We start from the raw sequence: 22,993 nt of genomic DNA on the forward strand, positions 1-22,993 counted from the left end.
CAAATCTCTCCTTTAATGGGTTAGGAACCACCGGTGGATTGTATAGTCCTAGCCGCCTGAGCACAAAGAGGGCTATGACTCAATATGTCCAAGATGCCCACTCCCATTCCATAGCAACTAGAATCCCGACTCTCATGGCCACTTGCTAGGCCAATCAGCTGTTGCCCATGGTTTACGAACTAGGACGTGACTACAGTAACCCAACCAGGAACTCATAAATAAATAAATAAAATAATAATAATAATAATAATAATAATAATAATAATAATAATAATAATAATAATGAAATTATTATTCAAATGCTTACGAGGACACACTGGAAAGAGAAGGTTGACCAAAAATTAGCATTAACTTGGGTATGGCTACAGCAGCTGAGACAAATATAGAATATACTGTACCTCCCGCAAAGATCATAAGAGCGAAAAAAAGAAAATTTGATTAAGAACAACTGGCTGCAACAGATCAGAACTTCCAAAAGAATAACATGAGGGTCTTTTACAAGACATTTAAGAGGAACCTTTCTAAATACCAACCACCCAGTTTGTGCTTTAAGAAAGAGGATGGCACAATCCCAACAAATAACAAAGAAAATTGTCAACTATTGGCAGAATACTTTGAACACTACTTAAACTGCCCAGTACTACAAGATGAGCACACTACAGAACCCAGACTAAACACCACCAGATGAAGCAGAAATCACAAATCTGATTACGAAGCTCTAGAACAACAAAGCAGCTGGTGAAGATTCGATAACGGCTAAACTATGGAACATGCGAGGCCCCAACTGGTCAAGAACCTGTGTCAGTTAATGCAAGAAATTTGGAACACTGGTAGGATTCCTGACAATAAAAGTTCACGTTGATACACCCCCTACACAAGAAAGGGAACAGAATAGATGTTAGTAACTACAGAGGCATCTCACTACTTAAAGAAACATACAAGATCCTGTCCAGGGTACTGTTGTCAAGGTTGGAATAACAACTTGAACACCAAATCAGTGAATACCAGGCAGACTTCCGGAAAGGACAATCATGTGTGGAACAAATTAGGAACTTCAAGACAATAATGAAGGACACAGCTGCCTGGGGCAAGAAATATGCAGCAGTGTTTGCAGACTTTCGGAAAGCATACGACTCAATTGATAGGAGTACACTGTATGACATCCTTGAAGAAATGGGCACAGATAACAAGACAAGACGACTAATAAAGAAGACCCTAACAAACCCATGCTCAAAAATTAAGTACATGGGTAATATATCTGAACCCTTTGACGTCTCAAGACAGGCATAAGACAAGGAGATTTCCTATACCTACTTCAGTTCAATTGTCATAACGAATGGGAAAATAGCATTAAGGACCAAGTGAGGATAGGGTACAAGAAAGAAAACATCGCTATCAACTTCTCATCATTCGCAGATGATCTTGTGCTACTGTCAGAGAACATTGAATCAGCTATAATGCAAGTTCACACTTTGGAAGAGATAAGAGTGAAAACCAGCCTGCAGATATTGTTTGAAAAGATCCATTTCATGACCGGCGTTAAAGAAGTCCCGTGATACATAGTGACAACAAAGGAGGATAAGATAAATGGAGCTTGCATTCCAACTAACAAAAAACACATGACAAGAAAGCGATTTCTATTAGGACTAAATTACGACACTATCAGACAGTAATCCAACCAGAATACCTGTATGCTTCAGAATGGCTAGGATTAATAACCAGTAAAGACACTGAAGAAATCGAGATGAAGGAAAGAAAGATTTTAAGAACAATTCTCGGACCAAAAAAATGTGCTGACACATACAGAGTATGCAGTAACAAGTAAGTATATAAAACATGCAGCGGGATTTCAAATATCATACACAAACGAAGGGTTAAATTCTTTGGACATATTTCAAGAATGCCCGACAACAGACTCACTAAGAATTTTTTAAACCATTTCAACAAGCCCAATAGGAAAGGTAACTCTTATGACAAGTGGTTTGTTAACAGCAGGAAGGATCTGCAACAAACGAACATAATGGATCAAGACATCCACAACAGACCACTTTCACAAACAGGATACACACATTTGAGGGGTTCCTCGATTCAGAAACAGCAACCAAGAAATAACATTGGACGAATGAAAAAACAAAAGACTGAGAGAATGAAGGAATACTGGCACCAAAGGAAAGTGAAATCATGAAGAGTTATTTATGTGGGCTATAGTTAGCCAGAATCGATTATGAATGAACCAGGTATCCAAAAAAGATTGTGCCATATTTTTCAATGAGAAATAACGACTTTGTAATTTCTTACAAATGAATTTTTATCACCGAAATAATCTCCTCCAGCTTCAATTGCATGTTTCCAATGAGATACAAGCTTGTAACTCTCGCGTTTGTAAAAGTTCTTCTCCCTGGGAAAAAAAATTGCCCTATGGCCTGCATGACATCATCTCAGTTCCAGAACTGTTGCTCATGCAAAGGGTTATCCATGGCCAAAAATGGGGTGATAGTCTGATGGACAGATGTCCAGAGTTTCAGGAGGATGAGGTAAAACTTCCCAACTAAGCGTGTTGATCACCTCCTTGGTCACTTTTCACCATGTGAGGCCTAGTGTTGTCTTGAAGAATAATCATTCCTTTCCTGTTGACTAGTGCTGGCTGCTTCTGACGCAGTGCAGCTGCAACCCTTTGCAACTGGGCCGAGTACACTTCAGCTAAGATGGTTTTGCCACACTCTAGGAATTTGAAATGTACAATACCAGCACTTGTCCTCCAAACACAGATAGTACATTCTGTTGAATGCTTTCTTTTTTGGGTGGGGATAAATGCAACAAAACCAGGGGACAACCAATGATGCTATATTTTACGGTTACTGTAAAACACCCATTTCTCGTCACATGTCAATATCAGGAACAAATCAAGAACAAGTTGTGAACTGCTGGAGTTTGGTTTCCTCCGTCAAAACATGAGGAACCCACTTACTGATCTTCCAAGGTTGTGCAGATGCAATCGTATAGTCTCCTCCAACACTCTAAACCCTTGTGCAAGTTTCTTGTATGTTTGATTCGAATCATGCTCTATGTTCTCCTCCAGCAGGGCTTTATCGATAGTGGATGGATGTCCAGCTCGAGGCTTGTTCTGGAGGCTCTCATCTCCTGATGCAAATTGACTGAATCACTTTTGCACTGTGTGCTCACTCACTAATGCCTCTCCAAATGCGGAGCATATCTTTCGAGCAGCATCTGCAGCACTGCTGTCAAATTTGCGCTCGTAAAGTAAGCATGGCCGTAAAACACCCTTTGACATTGACATGTTCACTTCAGTATTGTAGTTAATGTAGAACTGCTCTTGACACAACCGACACGCCTCACTACTCTGCACTAATCGACAGGAATGTCAACATCTGACGTCATCCACAGAGGGTCACTAACACCTGCCATTTGAATTTCACTTTTCGTCCCAGTGGCACAAACATTTTTTTGATATCTGGTATTTGTTCCTTTGGTTCATATTTTCTTGATGCTGATAATAAATATTGTTCAACGTTGCGATTTTATTTGACATAAATAAATATCACACGAGAACACGTTCACTTCCTTCTATAAATGACTTTATTTACACTGTACATCACAACACACAGTTATACACAGCAGCAAATGACACTATATACAACACTCAATAGCGGAGTACCCTGAAATCGATTCTGACCAATACAGATATCAACTACACTGACGCGCACACTATAACATACTCTCTTTTGAATTCACCGCCTGACTCACTTGAGTCCAGTACTCAGACTCCACCTCGGAGCCCAACAATCACTCCCAGTCCATCACTTGCGTGAGTCCTAAAAACCAAGATCTGCAAACTTAGAACTGCCTTCACTGACTGACAGCTCGATATTTATACCATTCGATCAACCATCTAGAATGATCGACTTCTGGAAGAGTTCTTACAACACTCCGTTGCAACACTCTAATGAAACACACTCGAAACATCGATCGACTAGCTAGTCGAATGGGTACTCGAAGTTTCCTTCCGTATTTCAAAATGTACATGGAAATATCTACAACATTCGTAATGTCTCTACATGTATCTGGATAATAAAACCTTACAGTAAGTTTCCAGAACCTTTCACCTATACCAAATCATAGTACAATAAGCATAACATATGAACATTATGGAATTTTCTATCACCTTCAACCATATAGATTTTAAGGTTAAACAATACGATTTGAGGTTATACAATTTTATACTACATATTTACAGAGAAACCATATACTAGTCATGTTTAACACTTAATAAAAGATAATTTAGCATTAAATAAACTATGATTAAAATATATTAAACATAATAATTAAAGGTTTTACACCAATTACGATATCATACCTACGACATAAAGCATAGAAAATATAATTTACCACTGAAAAAATAAGCAATATTTTTATATATGCTGGCAAAATAAATTTAAAAAAAGACACACATCAAATAATTTCAACAAACCTCATCAGCATGACCATGTGCATCAAGGAGCTGGAGACGGCCACATTTGAGCTTTATAACATCTTCAGTACAATTATTCACGAACTGCTTGGACAAGGCTTTAAAGTCGCTAAAAGCCACCCACTCTAAGCGCTGAATGAGAGCACGACAGGCATCACTTCTGATCATTTCTCGATTGTCTATCATACAAGGAAGCAGATGACCAGGGTACTTTTGACACATATCCAGTACATTTCCACACACACTTTTTGTTATTGCACGCAGGTTATCATCATCCAACAGCTGCATTGTATGTAACCATATCTGATGCTGGCAGCCATCATCTATCGTTGCAAGTTCGCTGACCTAGAATAACATAAAAACAAATCATTGCAAAATCTTCATACAATATAAAATCTGTTTCTATATACATGAAATTAACTGAGACAAGTAAATCACTATACTCACAAATAGACAATATTTCATTGCATATCACAAAATTATGATTAAAATTAAAATTGAATTCACCCCAGATGACATTCCAGTAAAACCTCACTAACACAAACTAGAAGGGGACTGGAAAATCATGAGTTCGTGTTAAAAAAGTCAATAGTAAACTCGTGTCCTCATCCAGAGGTTGTGCAGCTCTTTTTTCAGGCACACCCCCAATGGAGGTGAGCTGCATGTACCGTTTCAACCACATACCAGCCCTCCTGCCATTCTTAAATTTCTGGCAGTACCGGGAATCGAACCCGGGCCCCCGAGGACGGCAGCTAATTGTACTAACCGTTACGCTACGGACAATGCTAAATGTGGTCAATATTTACCGTTACAGATAACATCCAAACCATTTGAGAGTTACAAACTCAATATATGCAACCAAAAATTTAGGTATAAAAAAGTGTTGTTTGAAGATCTATGCTTGACACACACTTTGTTACCAAAGACTACAAAGAACAATAACAACCGTTATGAAAATGAGTTAAAACAGTACGTAGGCAGTGTCATTAGCAAACTGTTGACTCACTGCATTGCTGAAGCATGATTACTATGCTTGAGGCCAATTAAGCCTTGAGGCCTGCTTGAATACAGTATTTGTGGGAATAACATTACAGCGCAATTACAGTGCACGTGCAGCGATGGATGCATGTGCAAGGAATGGTAAAGACTCACCTTATTATAATAGAGAAATAAAGAGACTAAGAAGCAGGTGCAGACTGGAAAGAAATAGAGTTAGAAATGGCTGTGGAAGTAAGGAGAAATTGAAGGAACTTACTAGAAAATTGAATCTAGAAAAGAAGACAGCTAAGGATAACATGATGGCAAGCATAATTGGCAGTCATACACATTTTAGTGAAAAATGGAAGGGTATGTATAGGTATTTTACGGCAGAAACAGGTTCCAAGAAGGACATTCCAGGAATAATTAATGAGCAAGGGGAGTGTGTATGTGAGGATCTTCAAAAGGCAGAAGTATTCAGTCAGCAGTATGTAAAGATTGTTGGTTACAAGGATAATGTCCAGATAGAGGAGGAGATTAAGGCTAAAGAAGTATTAAAATTTACATATGATAACAATGACATTTACAATAATATACAAAAGTTGAAAACTAGGTGAAGTACTTATTTGATTATTGTTTGGTTGGAGGAGCTATACCAGATGAATGGAGAGTTGCTATAGTAGCCCCTGTGTATAAAGGAAAGGGTGATAAGACATAAAGCTGAAAATTACAGGCCAGTAAGTTTGACATGCATTGTATGTAAGCTTTGGGAAGGCATTCTTTCTAATTATATTAGACATGTTTGTGAAATTAATAACTGGTTCGATAGAAGGCAGTTCGGTTTTAGGAAAGATTATTCCACTGAAGCTCAACTTGTGGGATTCCAGCAAGATATAGCAGATATCTTAGATTCAGGAGGTCAAATGGACTGTATCGCGGTTGACCTGTCTAAAGCATTTGATAGGGTGGATCATGGGAGACTACTGGCAAAAATGAGAGCAATTGGACTAGACAAAAGAGTGACTGAATGGGTTGCTATATTTCTAGAAAATAGATCTCAGCGAATTAGAGTAGGTGAAGCTTTATCTGACCCTGTAATAATTAAGAGGGGAATTCCTCAAGGCAGTATTATCGGACCTTTATGTTTTCTTATATATATAAACTAGCAAGATACCCGTGCTTCGCTACTGTATTATACTGAAATTTATAATTGAATGCTTATTGTTATAGATATATAATCCACCGAAATTCGCGATCTAACTCGTTTTCTGCGAGAATCCGCCAAAATTCGCGATCTGACTCGTTTTCTATTAGATTACGGCAAGTTTCCTTCCATTTTCAATTTTTTCTTTCCAGCAATCGATTTCGTACTTCCCGGGTTAGGTCCAGGTATTCCACCCGGTCAGTTGGGTCCCTAAATCTTTGCCATCTTTTCCTATAAGCATTTTTAATAGGGATCAAATCCTTCAGGAGATCCGGCGTGGTGTCTTCTTGGATGCCTTGGCGGTACTGAACCCGCGGCCGGACTGCATTTTTAGTCATTACCCGTCCAGGACCCGTTTCCAGCGCGGTCCGCACATTTGACGACGGTCCAGAACATTATTATTATTATTATTATAGATGTTCTGGACCCCACAGCAAGATGCTAGACAACTACTTAGCGGTAAATGATCGATGAATGACAAATGAAATGAAATACTGAACAGTGTTGCTGGAATGAATGATGACAGGGAAAACGGGAGTATCCGGAGAAAACCTTTTGCGCATCCGTTTTGTCCAGCATGAATGTCACATGGAGTGACTGGGATTTGAACCACGGAACCCAGCTGTGAGAGGCCGGCGCGCTGCAGCCTGAGCAACGGGGGCTCCTTATAAGTACATTATGAGCAGTAAAATCAATTGGTCTCACCTCCTTTTACACCCCACCGCCGTTAAGTTTATTTACCCCCCCCCCCAAATTAAAAGAAGGCGCGTTTCTTTATCTTTAAAGGAGATTCCAAACACCAATGTTCACGCCTATTACCTTCAGTTTTGAGATATAAGTGTCCCCATAAAAATAATTCACTTCTTTTCATTTCCTTTCATACTCCTCCCCCCCCCCCCCCAAAAGTGAGTTTTCCGGCAAAAATTCTTGTTTCTTTAATAGTAAAGGATCTTCTAAATACCAATTATCACGACTCTAACTTCTTCAGTTTTTGATTTATGTGTCCTCACGAAAGGAATTCAACTCCTATTCACTCCCCCCCCCCCAAGATGGTTTCTCCGCCGCCAAAACGCGTTTTTCTTTGTTTTAAAGGAGATCCAAATACCAATTTTCACGCCTGTAACAACGTTAGTTTTTATTAGATGTATGTATTCTCATGCAATTAAGTCAATTAACTTTTCAATTCTCTCCCCCTTCATTGGATTTTCCGAGAATACGTGTTTCTTTACTTCTAAAGCAGATTCCAAATATCAAATTTCACGTCTGTAACCTTTATTCTTGAGATATCAGAAGCCTAATTAAATGAAATCAACACCATTTTCAGTCACTTTTACCCCCCCCCCCCTTCCACCCAAGTGGTATTTCTGAAAACTAAAAATACACGTTTCCTTACTTTTAATAGAGATAAAAAATACCATTTTCACTTCTGTAATATGCTAAGTTTATTTAGATATACTGTAGAAATCCTCATTTTAAAATTTCACCCCTTTTTAGTTCCCCTTAAGTAGTGTTTCCAAAAACAAATCACCTATGTTTCTTTGCATTTACAGGAGATTCAAAATACCCACTTTTTACTTCTGTAATATTTTACGTTTCTAGGCTATTCTGTAGGTATAGTCTTTCAAAAAATTCACCCCAATTTGTAACTCCTGTTTAACCGCCATTAATTGGATTTTCCAAAAAACAAAAAATACGTGTTTCTTTGTTTTTAAAGGAGATTCTAAATAACAATTTTTACATCTGTAAACTTTTAAAGTTTTAAGATGTGGACACACTCATTTTAAAAATTCATCCCCCTTTTCATCCCCCATTATTTGGATTTTCCAAACACAAAAAAATACCTGTTTCTTTATTTTTAAAGTAGATTCCAAATAAAATTTTCAAGCCCGTAATAATCTTCAGGTTCTGAAATATAAGTATCCTCATTAAAGGCATTCAACCCCCTTTTTCATCCTTCCTATTGGGATTTTCCGAAAACAAATAAATATGTGTTTCTTTATTTTTAAAGGAGATTCTAAATACCAATTTTTACATCTGTAAACTTTTAAAGTTTTGAGATATAGATACACTCATTTTAAAAATTCATCCCCTTTTCACCCCCCCCCCATTAATTGTATTTTCCGAAAATAAAAAATACATGTTTCCTTATTTTTAAAGGAGATCCCAAACGCCAATTTTCAGGTCTGTAATATCTTCATGTTCTGAAATGTAAGTATCCTTATTTAAGGCATTCAACCCATTTTTCACCCCTTTTCACCTCTCCTATTGGGATTTACCGAAAACAAAAAAATACGTGTTTATTTATTTTTAATGAAGATCCTAAATACCAATTTTTACATCTATAAACTTTAAAAGTTTTGAGATACAGATTCACTCATTTTAAAAATTCACCACCCCATTAATTGGATTTTCCAAAAACAAAAAAAACGTGTTTCTTTATTTTTAAAAGAGATCAAAAGTACCAATTTTCAGGTCTGTAATATCTTCAGTTTCTGAGATATATGTACCGGTATCTTGATTAAAGGCATTCAACCCACTTTTCACCCTTTTTCACTCCTCCTATTGGGATTTTCTGAAAACAAAAAAATACGTGTTTCCTTATTTTTAAAGAAGATTCTAAATACCAATTTTTACATCTGTAAACATTTATAGTTTTGAGATAAAGATACATTCATTTTAAAATTTCACCCCCCTTGGGACGGAATATCCAAAAATCCTCTCTTAGCGAGCACCTACATCTTAATATGAATATATCCCCAAAATTTCATTTCTTTATGTCCAGTAGTTTTGGCTCGGCGATGATGAATCAGTCAGTCAGTCAGGACAAGTTATTTTATATATATAGATTATATGAGTAAAGGAGTGGAATCGGAGGCAAGGCTTTTTGCGGATGATGTTATTCTCTATAGAGTGATAAATAAGTTACAAGATTGTGAGCAACTGCAACGTGACCTCGAAAATGTTTTGAGATGGACAGCAGGCAATGGTAGGTTGATAACCATGGTTAAAAGTCAGGTTGTGAGTTTCACAAATAGGAAAAGTCCTCTCAGTTTTAATTACTGCGTTGATGGTGTGAAAGTTCCTTTTGGGGATCATTGTAAGTATCTAGGTGTTAATATAAGGAAAGATCTTCATTGGGGTAATCACATAAATGGGATTGTAAATAAAGGGTACAGATCTCTGCACATGATTATAAGGGTGTTTAGGGGTTATAGTATGGATGTAAAGGAGAGAGCATATAAGTCTCTCTCTCTCTCTTTTTTTTTTTCTTTCTAGTTGCTTTACGTCGCACCGACACAGATAGATCTTGTGGCGACAATGGGACAGGGAAGGGCTAGGAGAGGGAAGGAAGCGGCCGTGGCCTTAATTAAGGTACAGCCCCAGCATTTGCCTGGTGTGAAAATGGGAAACCACGGAAAACCATTTTCAGGGCTGCCGACAGCGGGGTTCGAACCTACTATCACCCGAATACTGGATACTCATATAAGTCTCTGGTAAGACCCCAACTAGAGTATGGTTCCAGTGTATGGGACCCTCACCAGGATTACCTGATTCAAGAACTGGAAAAAATCCAAAGAAAAGCATCTCGATTTGTTCTGGGTGATTTCCGACAAAAGAGTAGCGTTACAAAAATTTTGCAAACTTTGGGTTGGGAAGAATTGAGAGAAAGAAGGAGAGCTGCCCGACTAAGTGGTATGTTAGGCATAGATATCAAGGATAATTTAATAAAAAACCACCTATTCAATACTTTCCACGTTTAATGTGGTTATTATCTACATGATTTTATGTAGACTTATTTAGGTCAGGTACATGTTTCACCCATTATTTTGGGCATCTTCAACCTATATACAACCTTTAGGTCAAGGTTTGGGACCTTTTTAACCAATATAAACATACCAATATATACACTATATACAATATATACATTATATACAATATATACAAACATTAATGAACCCTTAAGATGGGTAACATAAGTTAATACAGTTAAGTTTTTTGGTCCTAATCTATCTAATATGAAAAATGTCCAAAACTAAAATGGATCTTTACTAAAAAGAAGATCTTTTTTTTTTTTTTGCTAGGGGCTTTACGTCGCACCGACACAGATAGGTCTTATGGCGACGATGGGATGGGAAAGGCCTAGGAGTTGGAAGGAAGCGGCCGTGGCCTTGGTCAAGGTACAGCCCCAGCATTTGCCTGGTGTGAAAATGGGAAACCACGGAAAACCATCTTCAGGGCTGCCGATAGTGGGATTCGAACCTACTATCTCCCGGATGCAAGCTCACAGCCGCGCGCCTCTACGCGCACGGCCAACTCGCCCGGTAAAAGAAGATCTTAAGGGTTCATTAACGTTTGTATATATTGTATATAGTGTATATATTGGTATGTTTATATTGGTTTAAAAGGTCCCAAACCTTGACCTAAAGGTTGTATACAGGCTGAAGATGCCCAAAATAATGGGTGAAACATGTACCTAACCTAAATAAGTCTACATAAAATCATGTAGATAATAACCACATTAAACGTGGAAAGTATTGATTAGGTGGTTTTTTATTAAATTATCCTTGATATCTATGCCTAACGTCATCTTCAATACGGAACAATAATGAGAGTTATTACTTGTAAGTGGTATGTTCCGAGCTGTCAGCGGAGAGATGGCGTGGAATGACATTAGTAGACGAATAAGTTTGAGTGGAGTTTATAAAAGTTTATAAAAGTAGGAAAGATCACAATATGAAGATAAAGTTGGAATTCAAGAGGACAAACTGGGGCAAATATTCATTTATAGGAAGGGGAGTTAGGGATTGGAATAACTTAAAAAGGGAGATGTTCAATAAATTTCCAATTTCTTTGAAATCATTTAGGAAAAGGCTAGGAAAACAACAGATAGGGAATCTGCCACATGGACGACTGCCCTAAATGCAGATCAGTATTGACTGACTGATTGAGATTTATTTGCAGGCAGTTAGGACAAAACTGTCAAGGCAGGAATTTTGCTGCTGCCTGCTTTTCCTTGGCATGTTTGTTTCACATATGGTGATGTGAATTTTGTCTTAAAATACAATAAGGCCATTACAAATGGTATTTGCCTCAAACCATACTAAATAATGTAAGGGACAAAAAAGAAGAAGAAATTTGTGTTAACTGATAAGACTTCCCATAAGAAACAATGTATCTCAGTTTGGAACATTTTTTTCTTTTTCATGTTCACCAAGTGTTCATCTTAAGCTAGTTGGTGCTAATGAAATTTGACTGTTCTAGTGGTGGTGGTGGTGATGATGATGATTACTGTTTTAAGAGGAAATACATCTGGGCAACCATCCTCACTGACTGTTCTACCAGGTGTATGCATAAATCTTTTCCGGTCTGACTACGAGATAGCGCCAGCGAACAGTATGCAGCGTATGAATTTGATACATACGTCAGTTTGTTCATCTGATATTAACTACCAACACACACAAGTTGATTCCTCCAAACAATAGCGTCTGTGTTGTATCGTTCAGTGATCATGTCGAAGTTTGTGCCTGAAAAAACAAAACAAAAAAGAACACTGCGGCACACATTGCTTTTCTTATTTAATCAAAAGAAAAAAGTTGTGGAAAGTCATTGTTTGCTGGTAGAAACATATGGTGAACACACTCCATCGATTAGAATATGTGAGACATGGTTTCGAGAATTTAAATGGGGCGATTTCAGTGTGAAAGACAGTGCACGCTCTGGTACACTACAAAAATGTGAAGACGAGCAATGACCCAATTCAAACTCAACAGCAATTGGCACAAGCAATAAATGTGTCACAAGAAACAATCAGCAGACATTTACGAGCAACAGGGAAGATCGGTAAACTCGGTAAATGAGCCCCACACGATTTGAATGAATGGCAAATGGAAAATCGCAAAGTAACTTGTGAAATGCTGTTTCAAGGCTGCTTCTGTACCAAATTGTGATGGCTGACTAAAAAAGGATTTATTTTGAAAATCCGAAGAAAGTCGTGGCTATCACCTGACGAAGCCGGTCCTTCAACACCAAGGCCAAATTGCTTCGGCAAGAAGACCATGCTTTGTGTCTGGTGGGATCAGAGCGGTATTGTGTATTATGAACTCTTGAAGCCCGGCAAAACTGTTAATGCACAACGCTATCGTCAACAAATTATTAATTTAAATCATGCACTGATCGAAAGATAACCAGAATGACCCGGAAGACATGGCAAAGTGATTTTGTTACATGACAATGTGCCGTTTCACACAGCAAAGCCAGTGCAAGACACCTTGAAATTGCTTGGATGGGAAATCCTTCTACACCCAAAGTACTCCCCCCCGACCTGGTGCCATCTATCACCTCTTCATATCAACAGGGCACGCACTCGCAGAGCAGCACTTCAGCAATTTTGAGGAAGTTGGAAAACGGCTCGATGAATGGTTTGCTGCAAAAGACAAGCAGTTTTTCTGGCATGATATTCATAACTTACCTGAAAGATAGGGGAAGTGTGTAGACGCCAATGATCAATATTTTGTATAAACAAAAATTTAATTTCCCTTGCAAATAATGTGTTTTCCTTAGCATAAAAACTGGCAAAAACTTATACATACACCTGGTACAAAAACCAGAATGAAGATGAGAGTTTTAAAATGTTATCGTGCTGGTTAAAGGCAAGGGGACATTGAAGTCAAAGCATATACACTGGCTGACATCAAATCATGGAAGACTACTGGCAAAAATGAGTGCTATTGGACTAGAAAAAAGAGTGACTGAACAGGCGGCTATATTTCTAGAAAACAGAACTCAGAGAATTAGAGTAGGCAAAGCTTTATCTGACCCTGTATTAATTAAGAGGGGACTTCCTCACGACAGTATTATTGGACCTTTACGTTTTCTTATATATATATCAATGATGTGTGTAAAGAAGTGGAATCAGAGATAAGGCTGTTTGCAGATGATGTTATTCTGTACAGAGTAATAAATAAGTTACAAAATTGTGAGCAGCTGCAGGATGACCTCGAGTGTTGTGAGATGGACGGTGGGCAATGGTATGATGACAAACGGGGTTAAAAAGTCAGGCCGTGAGTTTCACAAATAGGAAAAGTCCTCTCAGTTTTAATTACTGCGTTGATGGGGTAAAAGTTCCTTTTGGGGATCATTGTAAGTACCTAGGTGTTAATATAAGAAAAGACCTTCATTGGGGTAATCACATAAATATGATTGTTAATAAAGGGTACAGATCTCTGCACATGGTTATGAGGGTATTTAGGGGTTGTAGTAAGGATGTTGTAACCTTTACTACAGTGGTTACACCAAAAAGAGCACTAACACAGTAAAAGGGGAAGTAAGAGCAACTACACAATGTCAAAAAACACTACACACTCAGCGAAACCTCAGCTGGACTACGCAGATATCCGCCAACAACATAATACGTAAATATGAGTAGGGCCAACTAGTGGACAATAAACCAGGAAAGTGGAAGGAGCTAGGACTTTACCGAGGGCATGGACATGGCTTAGGTTGCGGTTTCCGAAATCATTCCCCGTGATCCTTAAATTTGAAAAATATTATTTACAAATGAAATCTTACAAATACATTCCGAAACAAAATCCACCAACTTGCAACATACGAACTATGAGCTCTGTGATACACATAACTTAGAGGTTCTTTGATAATATCTACGTACAAGTTACAAAATTTCAAACCAACTAACTATACATCTAGTTACAAATCCAGTCATACAATGCAATTTACAGTGAAGTGAATGTACTCTCCTAAACTCTAGCGTACATCAAGTGAACACTGAACTACCAAAGGCAAACCCCAAGGTAAATATATTAAATTACAATCTACATATTTAGTGAAATAAGAAATGGGAATGCCTCGAAAAGAAACAGGGAAGCCCAGTAGAAAAGCTAAGGCGTCATAAATAATTAATTTGGCGAATCTAGGTTAGAATAGCAAGGCGTTGCACACGACGCAAAACTTCAGGCAGACCAACACAGACTAAAGCAGATCCGCCCAAGACAAGACCGAATTATTACGAACACTGCCTCGCTCTCTATATGTAGTAAAACCCTGGCCTTGGAGTAGCCAACTGGAAAGCATGAGTCCGCCCATCTCCTCCTAGGTTCACCAATCACAACTCCGACTTTAGTCGCGAACTTAACCTACATTCTCGAATACGCGATCGCGAACCTTCCATTTCCGGAACAGTCAGAACATACATTTTAGAACACATAACCAACAAAAGGCAACACACCCTGTTCAAACATTCATGTAACAAAACTTTCTGGATACTTCCAGTAAATATAGAACTGAATACTACTATTTACAAGTACATATGTTACAAATATTACACAGTACAGGTTAGGTCATCACAAATAATACATATTACCACATTTTACAAATAAAGTCTTCAATAAACATTTTCCACTTCCACTACATTGTTCACTCGTGACAGATGTAAAGGAGAGGGCATATATGTCTCTGGTAAGACCCCAACTAGAGTGTGGTTCCAGTGTATGGGACCCTCACTAGGATTACGTGATTCAAGAACTGGAAAAAATCCAAAGAACAACAGCTCGATTTGTTCTGGGTGATTTCCGACAATAGAGTAGCGTTACAAAAATGTTGCAAAGTTTGGGCTGGAAAGACTTGGGAGAAAGGAGACGAGCCGCTCGATTAAGTGGTATTTTCCGAGCTGTCAGTGGAGAGATGGCGTGGGAGGACATCAGTAGACGAATAAGTTTGAGTGATGTCTTTAAAAGTAGGAAAGATCACAATATGAAGATCAAGTTGGAATTCAAGAGGACAAATTGGGGAGTTAGGGATTGGAATAACTTATCAAGGGAAATGTTCAATAATTTTAAAAATTTCTTTGTGATCATTTAAGACAAGGCTAGGAAGACAACAGATAGGGAATCTGCCACCTGGGCGACTGCCCTAAATGCAGATCAGTAGTGACTTAAAAATGCTGAGATTTATTATAAATTCTGCTCACTTTTATGACACTCATCTACTATTTTATGATAAAATACTGAAATACAGACTCCTTTAGGAGTCTGACGATGAAAAGGAACGATTTCATATAAACAATTTGATTGAATTAAACCAGAGATATGGAAGTAACACATTTGGATTTAAACTTCCAGCAAATTTTGAAGAAGCCAATATAGCCAATTCATCGTTGGTTTGGTTTTGGTTTTCTACATTTCACTTCATGGCCTGCTTTTTCTCATCCTCAAAATCGTACATTACCTCCTCCTGCACCAATCACAGCATTCAACCTTTCAGGCACCCTCCTGATCAACAATGCATCATCTAGAGGAATCATCTCCCATTCTCTCTGGATAGTGCTGACAGTCCCTTCTCCCCAAGTGATCCTATACATGCTCACTGGAATTCAAATCAGGGCTTCAAGCAGGCCAAACCATAACATGAACCTATGAACCTCAGCTTCATGTTATAAAAGATATATCATTGCACACATATCTCGCAATATGTGGGAGTGCACTGTCCTGTATTGGTGTGAAACCATTGCCAATAAATGAACCAAAAGGCACTACATGCTCCAGAAGGATTTCCTTCATGCATACCAATGTGCAGTAAGGCTCCCATACTCCAGGAAGACTAAATCCGTCCTTGCAGTCATATTAATTCGGGCCCATACCATCAGGAAGCATCCTTAAAAGGCATCCTGGGTGAGAATATGCAAGAGGAATAACTTTTCTCAGGTCTTCTCCAAATCCTTTCTCTACTGTCACGAGATTGCAGGACAAATAGCGACTCAGTGAACAACACTTGTTCCCATTGTTGAACTGTCCAGCTGTAATGTTTCCTTGTGAAACCCAGTCGAGCAGCACGATGCTGTTTGTGAGTTCTGAGCATTAGCAGGTGTTCTGGATTGAAGATGAGTTCTCGGCTTTTAGCAGGTGTTCTGGACTGAAGACGAGTTCTGGACCTTTAGCAGGTGCTCTGGATTGAAGATTGGCTTCTTTCAGTATTCTTCAAGCAATTCCCTCACTAACACGGACCCCGTGAACTTGGTGTAGCCTATTTTGTGTTCCATCGGCAGTGGGGTGACTGTTGCAGAGAACTTCTTATGGTTCTGGAAATCATGGAAGCAGTAGTTCTCAGCACTTCTGCAATGTAATGCATGCTGGACTATCTTCCACCAAATCAACCACTTTTGCAGCATCTTCAGGACTTAATAGCATGTTTATTCCAGAAAACTGATTACGATAATGACAGAACATCTTATTAACATGTGATTGAAAGGGGTGGAATACAACACTACAACAATAAGTGCTTGAAAAGGGGGAAAACATTATTGCATCAGATCCAATGATGGGTTTTCCAGATGTGCAAAAAAAGTAATTAGCACTAGTGCAACGAATAATCCACATTTCATAGTTTGTTGTGTTTTTGTGTCTGTGACAGAATCAAGAGACATGCAATGGTATATGCGAACCAACCTCCTGCTGCCATGTTTCACAAATGCACTGTTCCAATAGTCGAAGACATGATAATGAGTTTGCCTGAAAGAATAAGTTCATTACTGCGAATTAATAGGTACCAGAATGTTCACGGAAATCATATCACAAACTCTATGAGAACTTGAATTTTGGCTCCACATGACAGACCATTGGCAGTGAGTTATTCCTACAATGTGAAATGAGGGAAACAAAGTAATAGTATCTTATACAATAGCTGACTCACAAACATTTGTGTAACAACAGAACTACTTTTCCTGATGGGACTTTTAAAATGACCAAATATGTTTCATCAGTTTTACACAAAACATGAAATTTACAAAAATTGTTTTACCTTTTATTTACATTCTGTGCAGCAAGAAAACACCAGAGACATTAAATTTTTTTAGAGTATTTAAGAAAAGGCCATAATGTTACACAATGAATTTTTTTTTGCTAGGGGCTTTACGTCGCACTGACACAGATAGGTCTTATGGCGACGATGGGATGGGAAAGGCCTAGGAGTTGGAAGGAAGCGGCCGTGGCCTTAATTAAGGTACAGCCCCAGCATTTGCCTGGTGTTAAAAATGGGAAACCACGGAAAACCATCTTCAGGGCTGCCGATAGTGGGATTCGAACCTACTATCTCCTGGATGCAAGCTCACAGCCGCGCGCCTCTACGCCACAATGAATTTAAGAGTGGAAAAGGGTGAAAGTGCCACAATGGTGAAGTTTTCTTTCTTTGCTCGGAATTGGCTTAAAGGAGCACACGGCGTAACACGATGAAGGGCTGCAAGTTCATACTGTGGGTCTACGTTGTTCATATAGCATCCGAGAGATCACACACAATGTACAGTATATTCCCATCGCCTTAACGAGTGCAAGGCTGGAAGTGCCGCTCACAGTGCATCTAACAAGTGGGAATTTAGCGGCATGTGAAAATGTATCAGCTGTGAGCTATTTGTTACTTTACCAGTACTTAGTGAAAACAGGGTTTTTTTTACCATGGAATATACAGTATTTATTTCTTGAGGGTTAGTTCTTTATTCAGTTATTTTAAGTATTGCGCTATGTAGGCTGAAGCTAGACCAGGGAAAAGGATACAAACAGTTAGAAATACAAACCTTACATATGCAAAAGTTAGATCTAACCTCCAAATATTACCGTAGTGAATCTCAACAAACTTCCCAAATTTCCGACGTGTAGTGCAAGTGCAAAAAGGGCTGTCAAGCCCTGCATCAAGATACTGTAAATCAAGAGTTCGTTGACTACTGCAAATTAACAGACGAACAGAAATGATCATATCTGATGAACAGGATGCATGTGTTACAATAGGAAGGTGCCAACATGGGACTTACGAGGACCCATTAGAAGGTTGACGGCAGGCAACTATATCTTATGAGATACCTACAAATTTTACAGCTCTAGAAGTGTGCTCTAAAACATTTAAACACATTTTCAAACTTTCCAGGGAGAAATTACATTTACAACCAAAACTGAAAACAGGTAATGCTGTTTACAAAGACAACCATGGAAAAAAAAGAGAGCCGCTTACAAGGGTGTAAAAAAATCAAGATTTTTATTTAAACTGGACTTATTTGATTCAAACACATTTTTTTAAATTTCACTAATCTTTTAATATTTCTGGATTTGTGTATGCATCATTATTTAAGTACCTAAGATGAATAATGAAGGATCCATCTAAATTCTGTGTTTTAACAATATGTTTGAATTGGGATCTGATAATTAAAATAAATTTTTAAACCAGTTTTTCTGTTTCATGACTTATTATTTTAATTAAAATACACAAACTAGAAAGTATTCTTTACAACAAGCCTGTTTGTAAACTTCATCTTCAGTCACATTTAAAGCTTCCTTATTTAAGTGCTTATACAAAAACACAAGCATGGAAGCTTTGTCTACACCAAATCTGTTTCTTGATTTTCACTGAAGAATACCAAATGTAGAAAACTTGCGTTCCATACCTGCGGGTGATCGTCTACCTGTTAGGAGTTGCATAACTTTGTCTATTACCAACTTGCTAATGACATTTTCTTGAGATTTCCACTATTGCAAAGCACACACACTTTGCACGTTTACATTGGTGAATATCATTGGAATAAAGGATAGAGATTTTGATTGATATTTCACAAGTAACATAACTAACCCCACAGCACTACAGCCCTGAAGGGCCTTGGCCTACCAAGCGACTGCTGCTCAGCCTGAAGGCCTGAAGATTACAAGGTGTCATGTGGTCAGCATGACGAATTATCTCGGCCGTTATTCTTGGCTTTCTAGACCGGGGCTGCTATCTCATCGTCAGATAGCTCCTCAATTCTTATCACGTATGCTGGGTGGACCTCGAACCAGCCCTCAGATCCAGGCAAACCTTTCTGACCTGACCAGGAATCGAATCCAGGGCCTCCAGGTAAGAGGCAGGCCCTACACCACAGGGCCAGCGATATTTCACAAGTACTGATAGTAATTAAGTTCATGCATATTTTTTGTGGGTAAATTGAAATGCACATTCATGCTTGGATGGATGTAAACCATATTCTGAGTTCTTTAATACTGAATTATTAATTTGCTCTCACAACTATTCACTGAATTTATTGCCAAGTTGAATTAAGTAGTCGTGTGTGTGGGGATACCCAAATATATCAACTGTGTTGAACAGATATACGTCCCCATTTTTAATGGTCACTGTAACGTACACAATGGTCTCATTATGCACATTTGACCATCCATCTAAGATCATACAAACTGTATTCTCAAATAAATCTTTGAAACTCTTATCTCTATCACTTTGATGAATTTCTCCAAGAAGGGGTCCAGCTACTGCAGCAGATGATGAAGGAGTATAGTCAGGTCCAAACGTACTTACAAGTCATCTGAATTCTGAATGATTAAGTTTTTTTTTGCTAGTGGCTTTACATCGCACCAACACAGATAGATAGGTCTTATGGCGACGATTGAATGATTAATGGAGCTGAATGAAATGTTTGCAACATGACAGAATTTTGTAACCTGTTATCAAAATCCTATTTTTGTTTTTCACCAGTTTGGACAACCAAGTGACTAATCTGACTTCGTTTAATTATTAGAGAGGTGCTTCGCATTTTTTTTTGCAAGTTGCTTTACATTGCACTGACACAAATAGGTCTTATTGCGACGATGGGACAGGAAAGCGCTAGGAGTGGGAAAGAAGCGACCATGGCCTTAAATAAGGTACAGCCCCAGCATTTGTCCGATGTGAAAATGGGAAACAATGGAAAATCATCTTCAGGGCTGCCGACAGTGGGATTCGAACTCACTATCTCCCGGACGCAAGCTCACAGCCGCGCACCTCTAACCGCACGGCCAACTCGCCGGTCTCCGCATTTCTAAACTGCATGATGTGCATATAGCTTTCGTGCCCTTTCCGCTTCAAATGGGAAGTTATTAAATCCTCACCATACTGGCTCCATTTTTCAGGCTGGATTTCTCATGTTAAGTTAAAAAGTAAACTTCTTGCAACACAAGTACAGTATAGCACACTCACTTATTCTATTTGATAACTTTTTAGGAATAATCCCAAATATTTTCACAAGTTCTAGACACTTAGTCCTAATATTTACATTAGCACTCCCCCTATGATTATCTTTTATATTATATGGATGAAATCACACAGCTCAATATTAGAAAATTACTAATCAATTCTATCTCAAATGAACTGGGAAGAAAACAAAAAACTTTGAAAATGAGTTGGAACAGCCTACCTTTTTTTAAAGTATTACAAATACTTCATATATGTAAATTAATGTTATTTCCACATAAATGTAGCATGGACATGATCTAATGCTGTTCAGCTTCGCTTTTCACTTCAAAAAGCAGTTAAGTTTCAATTCTTAATCAATACTTCTGTATTAAAGTCAACCGCAGGATCAACCATGGCTACATTCATTTAGCTAACATCTGACCCATGACGTGCTGCAGGAAAGCTCTCTGTTTATTTACGTGTGACTGTGTTCTTGCCATGTCAGTGAATTAGCTTATTATTTCTAGTTAATATTTAGTAATTTAGCATTATGAAGTTAGGAGTTGGTCTTTGTTTTGGTGTTCAGGATGTAGTTTGACTCAAGTGCAATGACAAGTTTCATTTGAAAACAATATTCTCTCACCCATAGGTAACTAATACAGATATCGAGCTCGAATTATTATTATTTTTTGATTATTATTACTATTATTATATTTACGATTGTGATTATTATTATTATTTTATGATTATGGTTATTATCATTGCTTATATGTATAGCTATGAAGTGTACATCCATTTAGTATTAGTGGAGTTATTATTTACTAGTTGAATGACAGTACTGTATGTGAAGTTATGTGTTGTACATAGACATTTATATCAGTTCCGTTAATGATGATGCTTGTTGCTTTAAGGGGCCTAACATCGAAGGTCATCAGCCTCTAATGGAATGAGGTGGACAACATGATATATGATGGTTAAAATTTTAAAATGTATCCACTGACTAGAGTTTAAAAAAATGGTGATGAAGAAAAATGAGTATGAGGTTAAAACAATCAGTGGATCTAATTCACAATTCCTTATTTTCTAATAAAATAAGAGAAAATACAGGAAACAAAGAAATAAGATATTGCCTGGTAGTACAGGGATATATATACACATAATTTACGTTAGACATTAAAATAACACATTAAAATTCGCAACACAAACTAAAATGAAGTCAATGGGATAAAAGCGCAATTGACACGAATACACTAGGACAAAGGACATCATTACACACGATAAAACAGACCACTATCCCTCATAAAGCGGATGACGAGGTCTGCTGACTGCTCGTCATCTCGCAAAATAAGGGAGATTGTATTCAGGAGGTTAAGACTACGGCGCAGATCGAGCAGGACCACGCACTCCGTAAGGATGTGTACCATGGTAAGATGATCGCCGCAAGTATACACCGGAGGGGGTTCTCCTTTCAATAGATGGGAGTGAGTCAGGATACCGTGGCCGATCCGAAGAAGACATAATACCACTGCTTCCCTCCGAGAGACCCAAAGGGAAGTCCTCCATAGGCCTGCCACTCCATCTCCCAATGGGACATAACCAGATGACTCAGCTGAGAGTGAATATCACTTGCTGGAACCTTGAAAGGCAACGGGGGCAGTGTTACTGCCTCCTTGGCAGCCTTATCTGCTAACTCGTTTCCCTCTACATCCGTGTGGCTTGGGAGCCACAGAAACGTGATTCTGGTGCCGGCATCCGAACACCTGGCCAGCACGTCTTGGATCCACTGCACCAGAGTGTGCTGAGGGAAACAGGTATCAATAGACTGTAGCGAACTCAAGGAGTCAGTACACACAAGAAAGTGTCAGCGCTTATCAGACAGTGCGTACTGCAGAGCTTAACAGATAGCATAGAGTTCTGCTGTGTACACACTACAGGTTTCCATGAGAGCAAAAAGAAACCTAACATTGCTGACAATGAACCCACAGCCCACCTTCGTTTCTGTCCTTGAACTATCCGTGTAAACGACAACTGAACCTGGATATCGGCCAACAACAGACAGGAAGAGCCTTCGATAAATCAAAGGGTCATGTTTTCCTTCGGGCCAGTGTGCAGATCCAGGATTATTTCAGGTCGTACTACCCACGGAGGTACCCCACTTGGTTGTCTGACAAGGAAAGGAATCGAAGGTACGTGAAACAATCTGTGACTGCTATCCAAGCGTATTCCAACCGGCCGCGTCGTTCGAGGACAAGCAGCGTACAGCAAACGGAAGTGGCATCTGTCACAAATTTGCAGCATACGAAAGAAGCATTTGCTGGTGCCTCGGGTGTAATGGAGGCACACCAGACTCA

At 38.6% G+C, this 22,993-nt stretch overlaps 1 protein-coding gene across 1 annotated transcript in view; it reads right to left on the bottom strand.

Annotated features, from left to right (window-relative positions):
• Glg1 (golgi glycoprotein 1) overlaps window positions 1–22,993 on the bottom strand; it is a 266,753-nt gene that overhangs the window by 223,094 nt on the left and 20,666 nt on the right. The window contains exon 2 of the mRNA XM_067151476.2: window positions 4,490–4,834. Within this exon, the coding sequence (XP_067007577.1) occupies window positions 4,490–4,834 (345 nt within the window). The remainder of the gene's footprint in view (window positions 1–4,489; window positions 4,835–22,993) is intronic.

This window comes from Anabrus simplex, chromosome 7 (genome assembly GCF_040414725.1).
Source record: "Anabrus simplex isolate iqAnaSimp1 chromosome 7, ASM4041472v1, whole genome shotgun sequence".
NCBI lineage: Eukaryota > Metazoa > Arthropoda > Insecta > Orthoptera > Tettigoniidae > Anabrus > Anabrus simplex.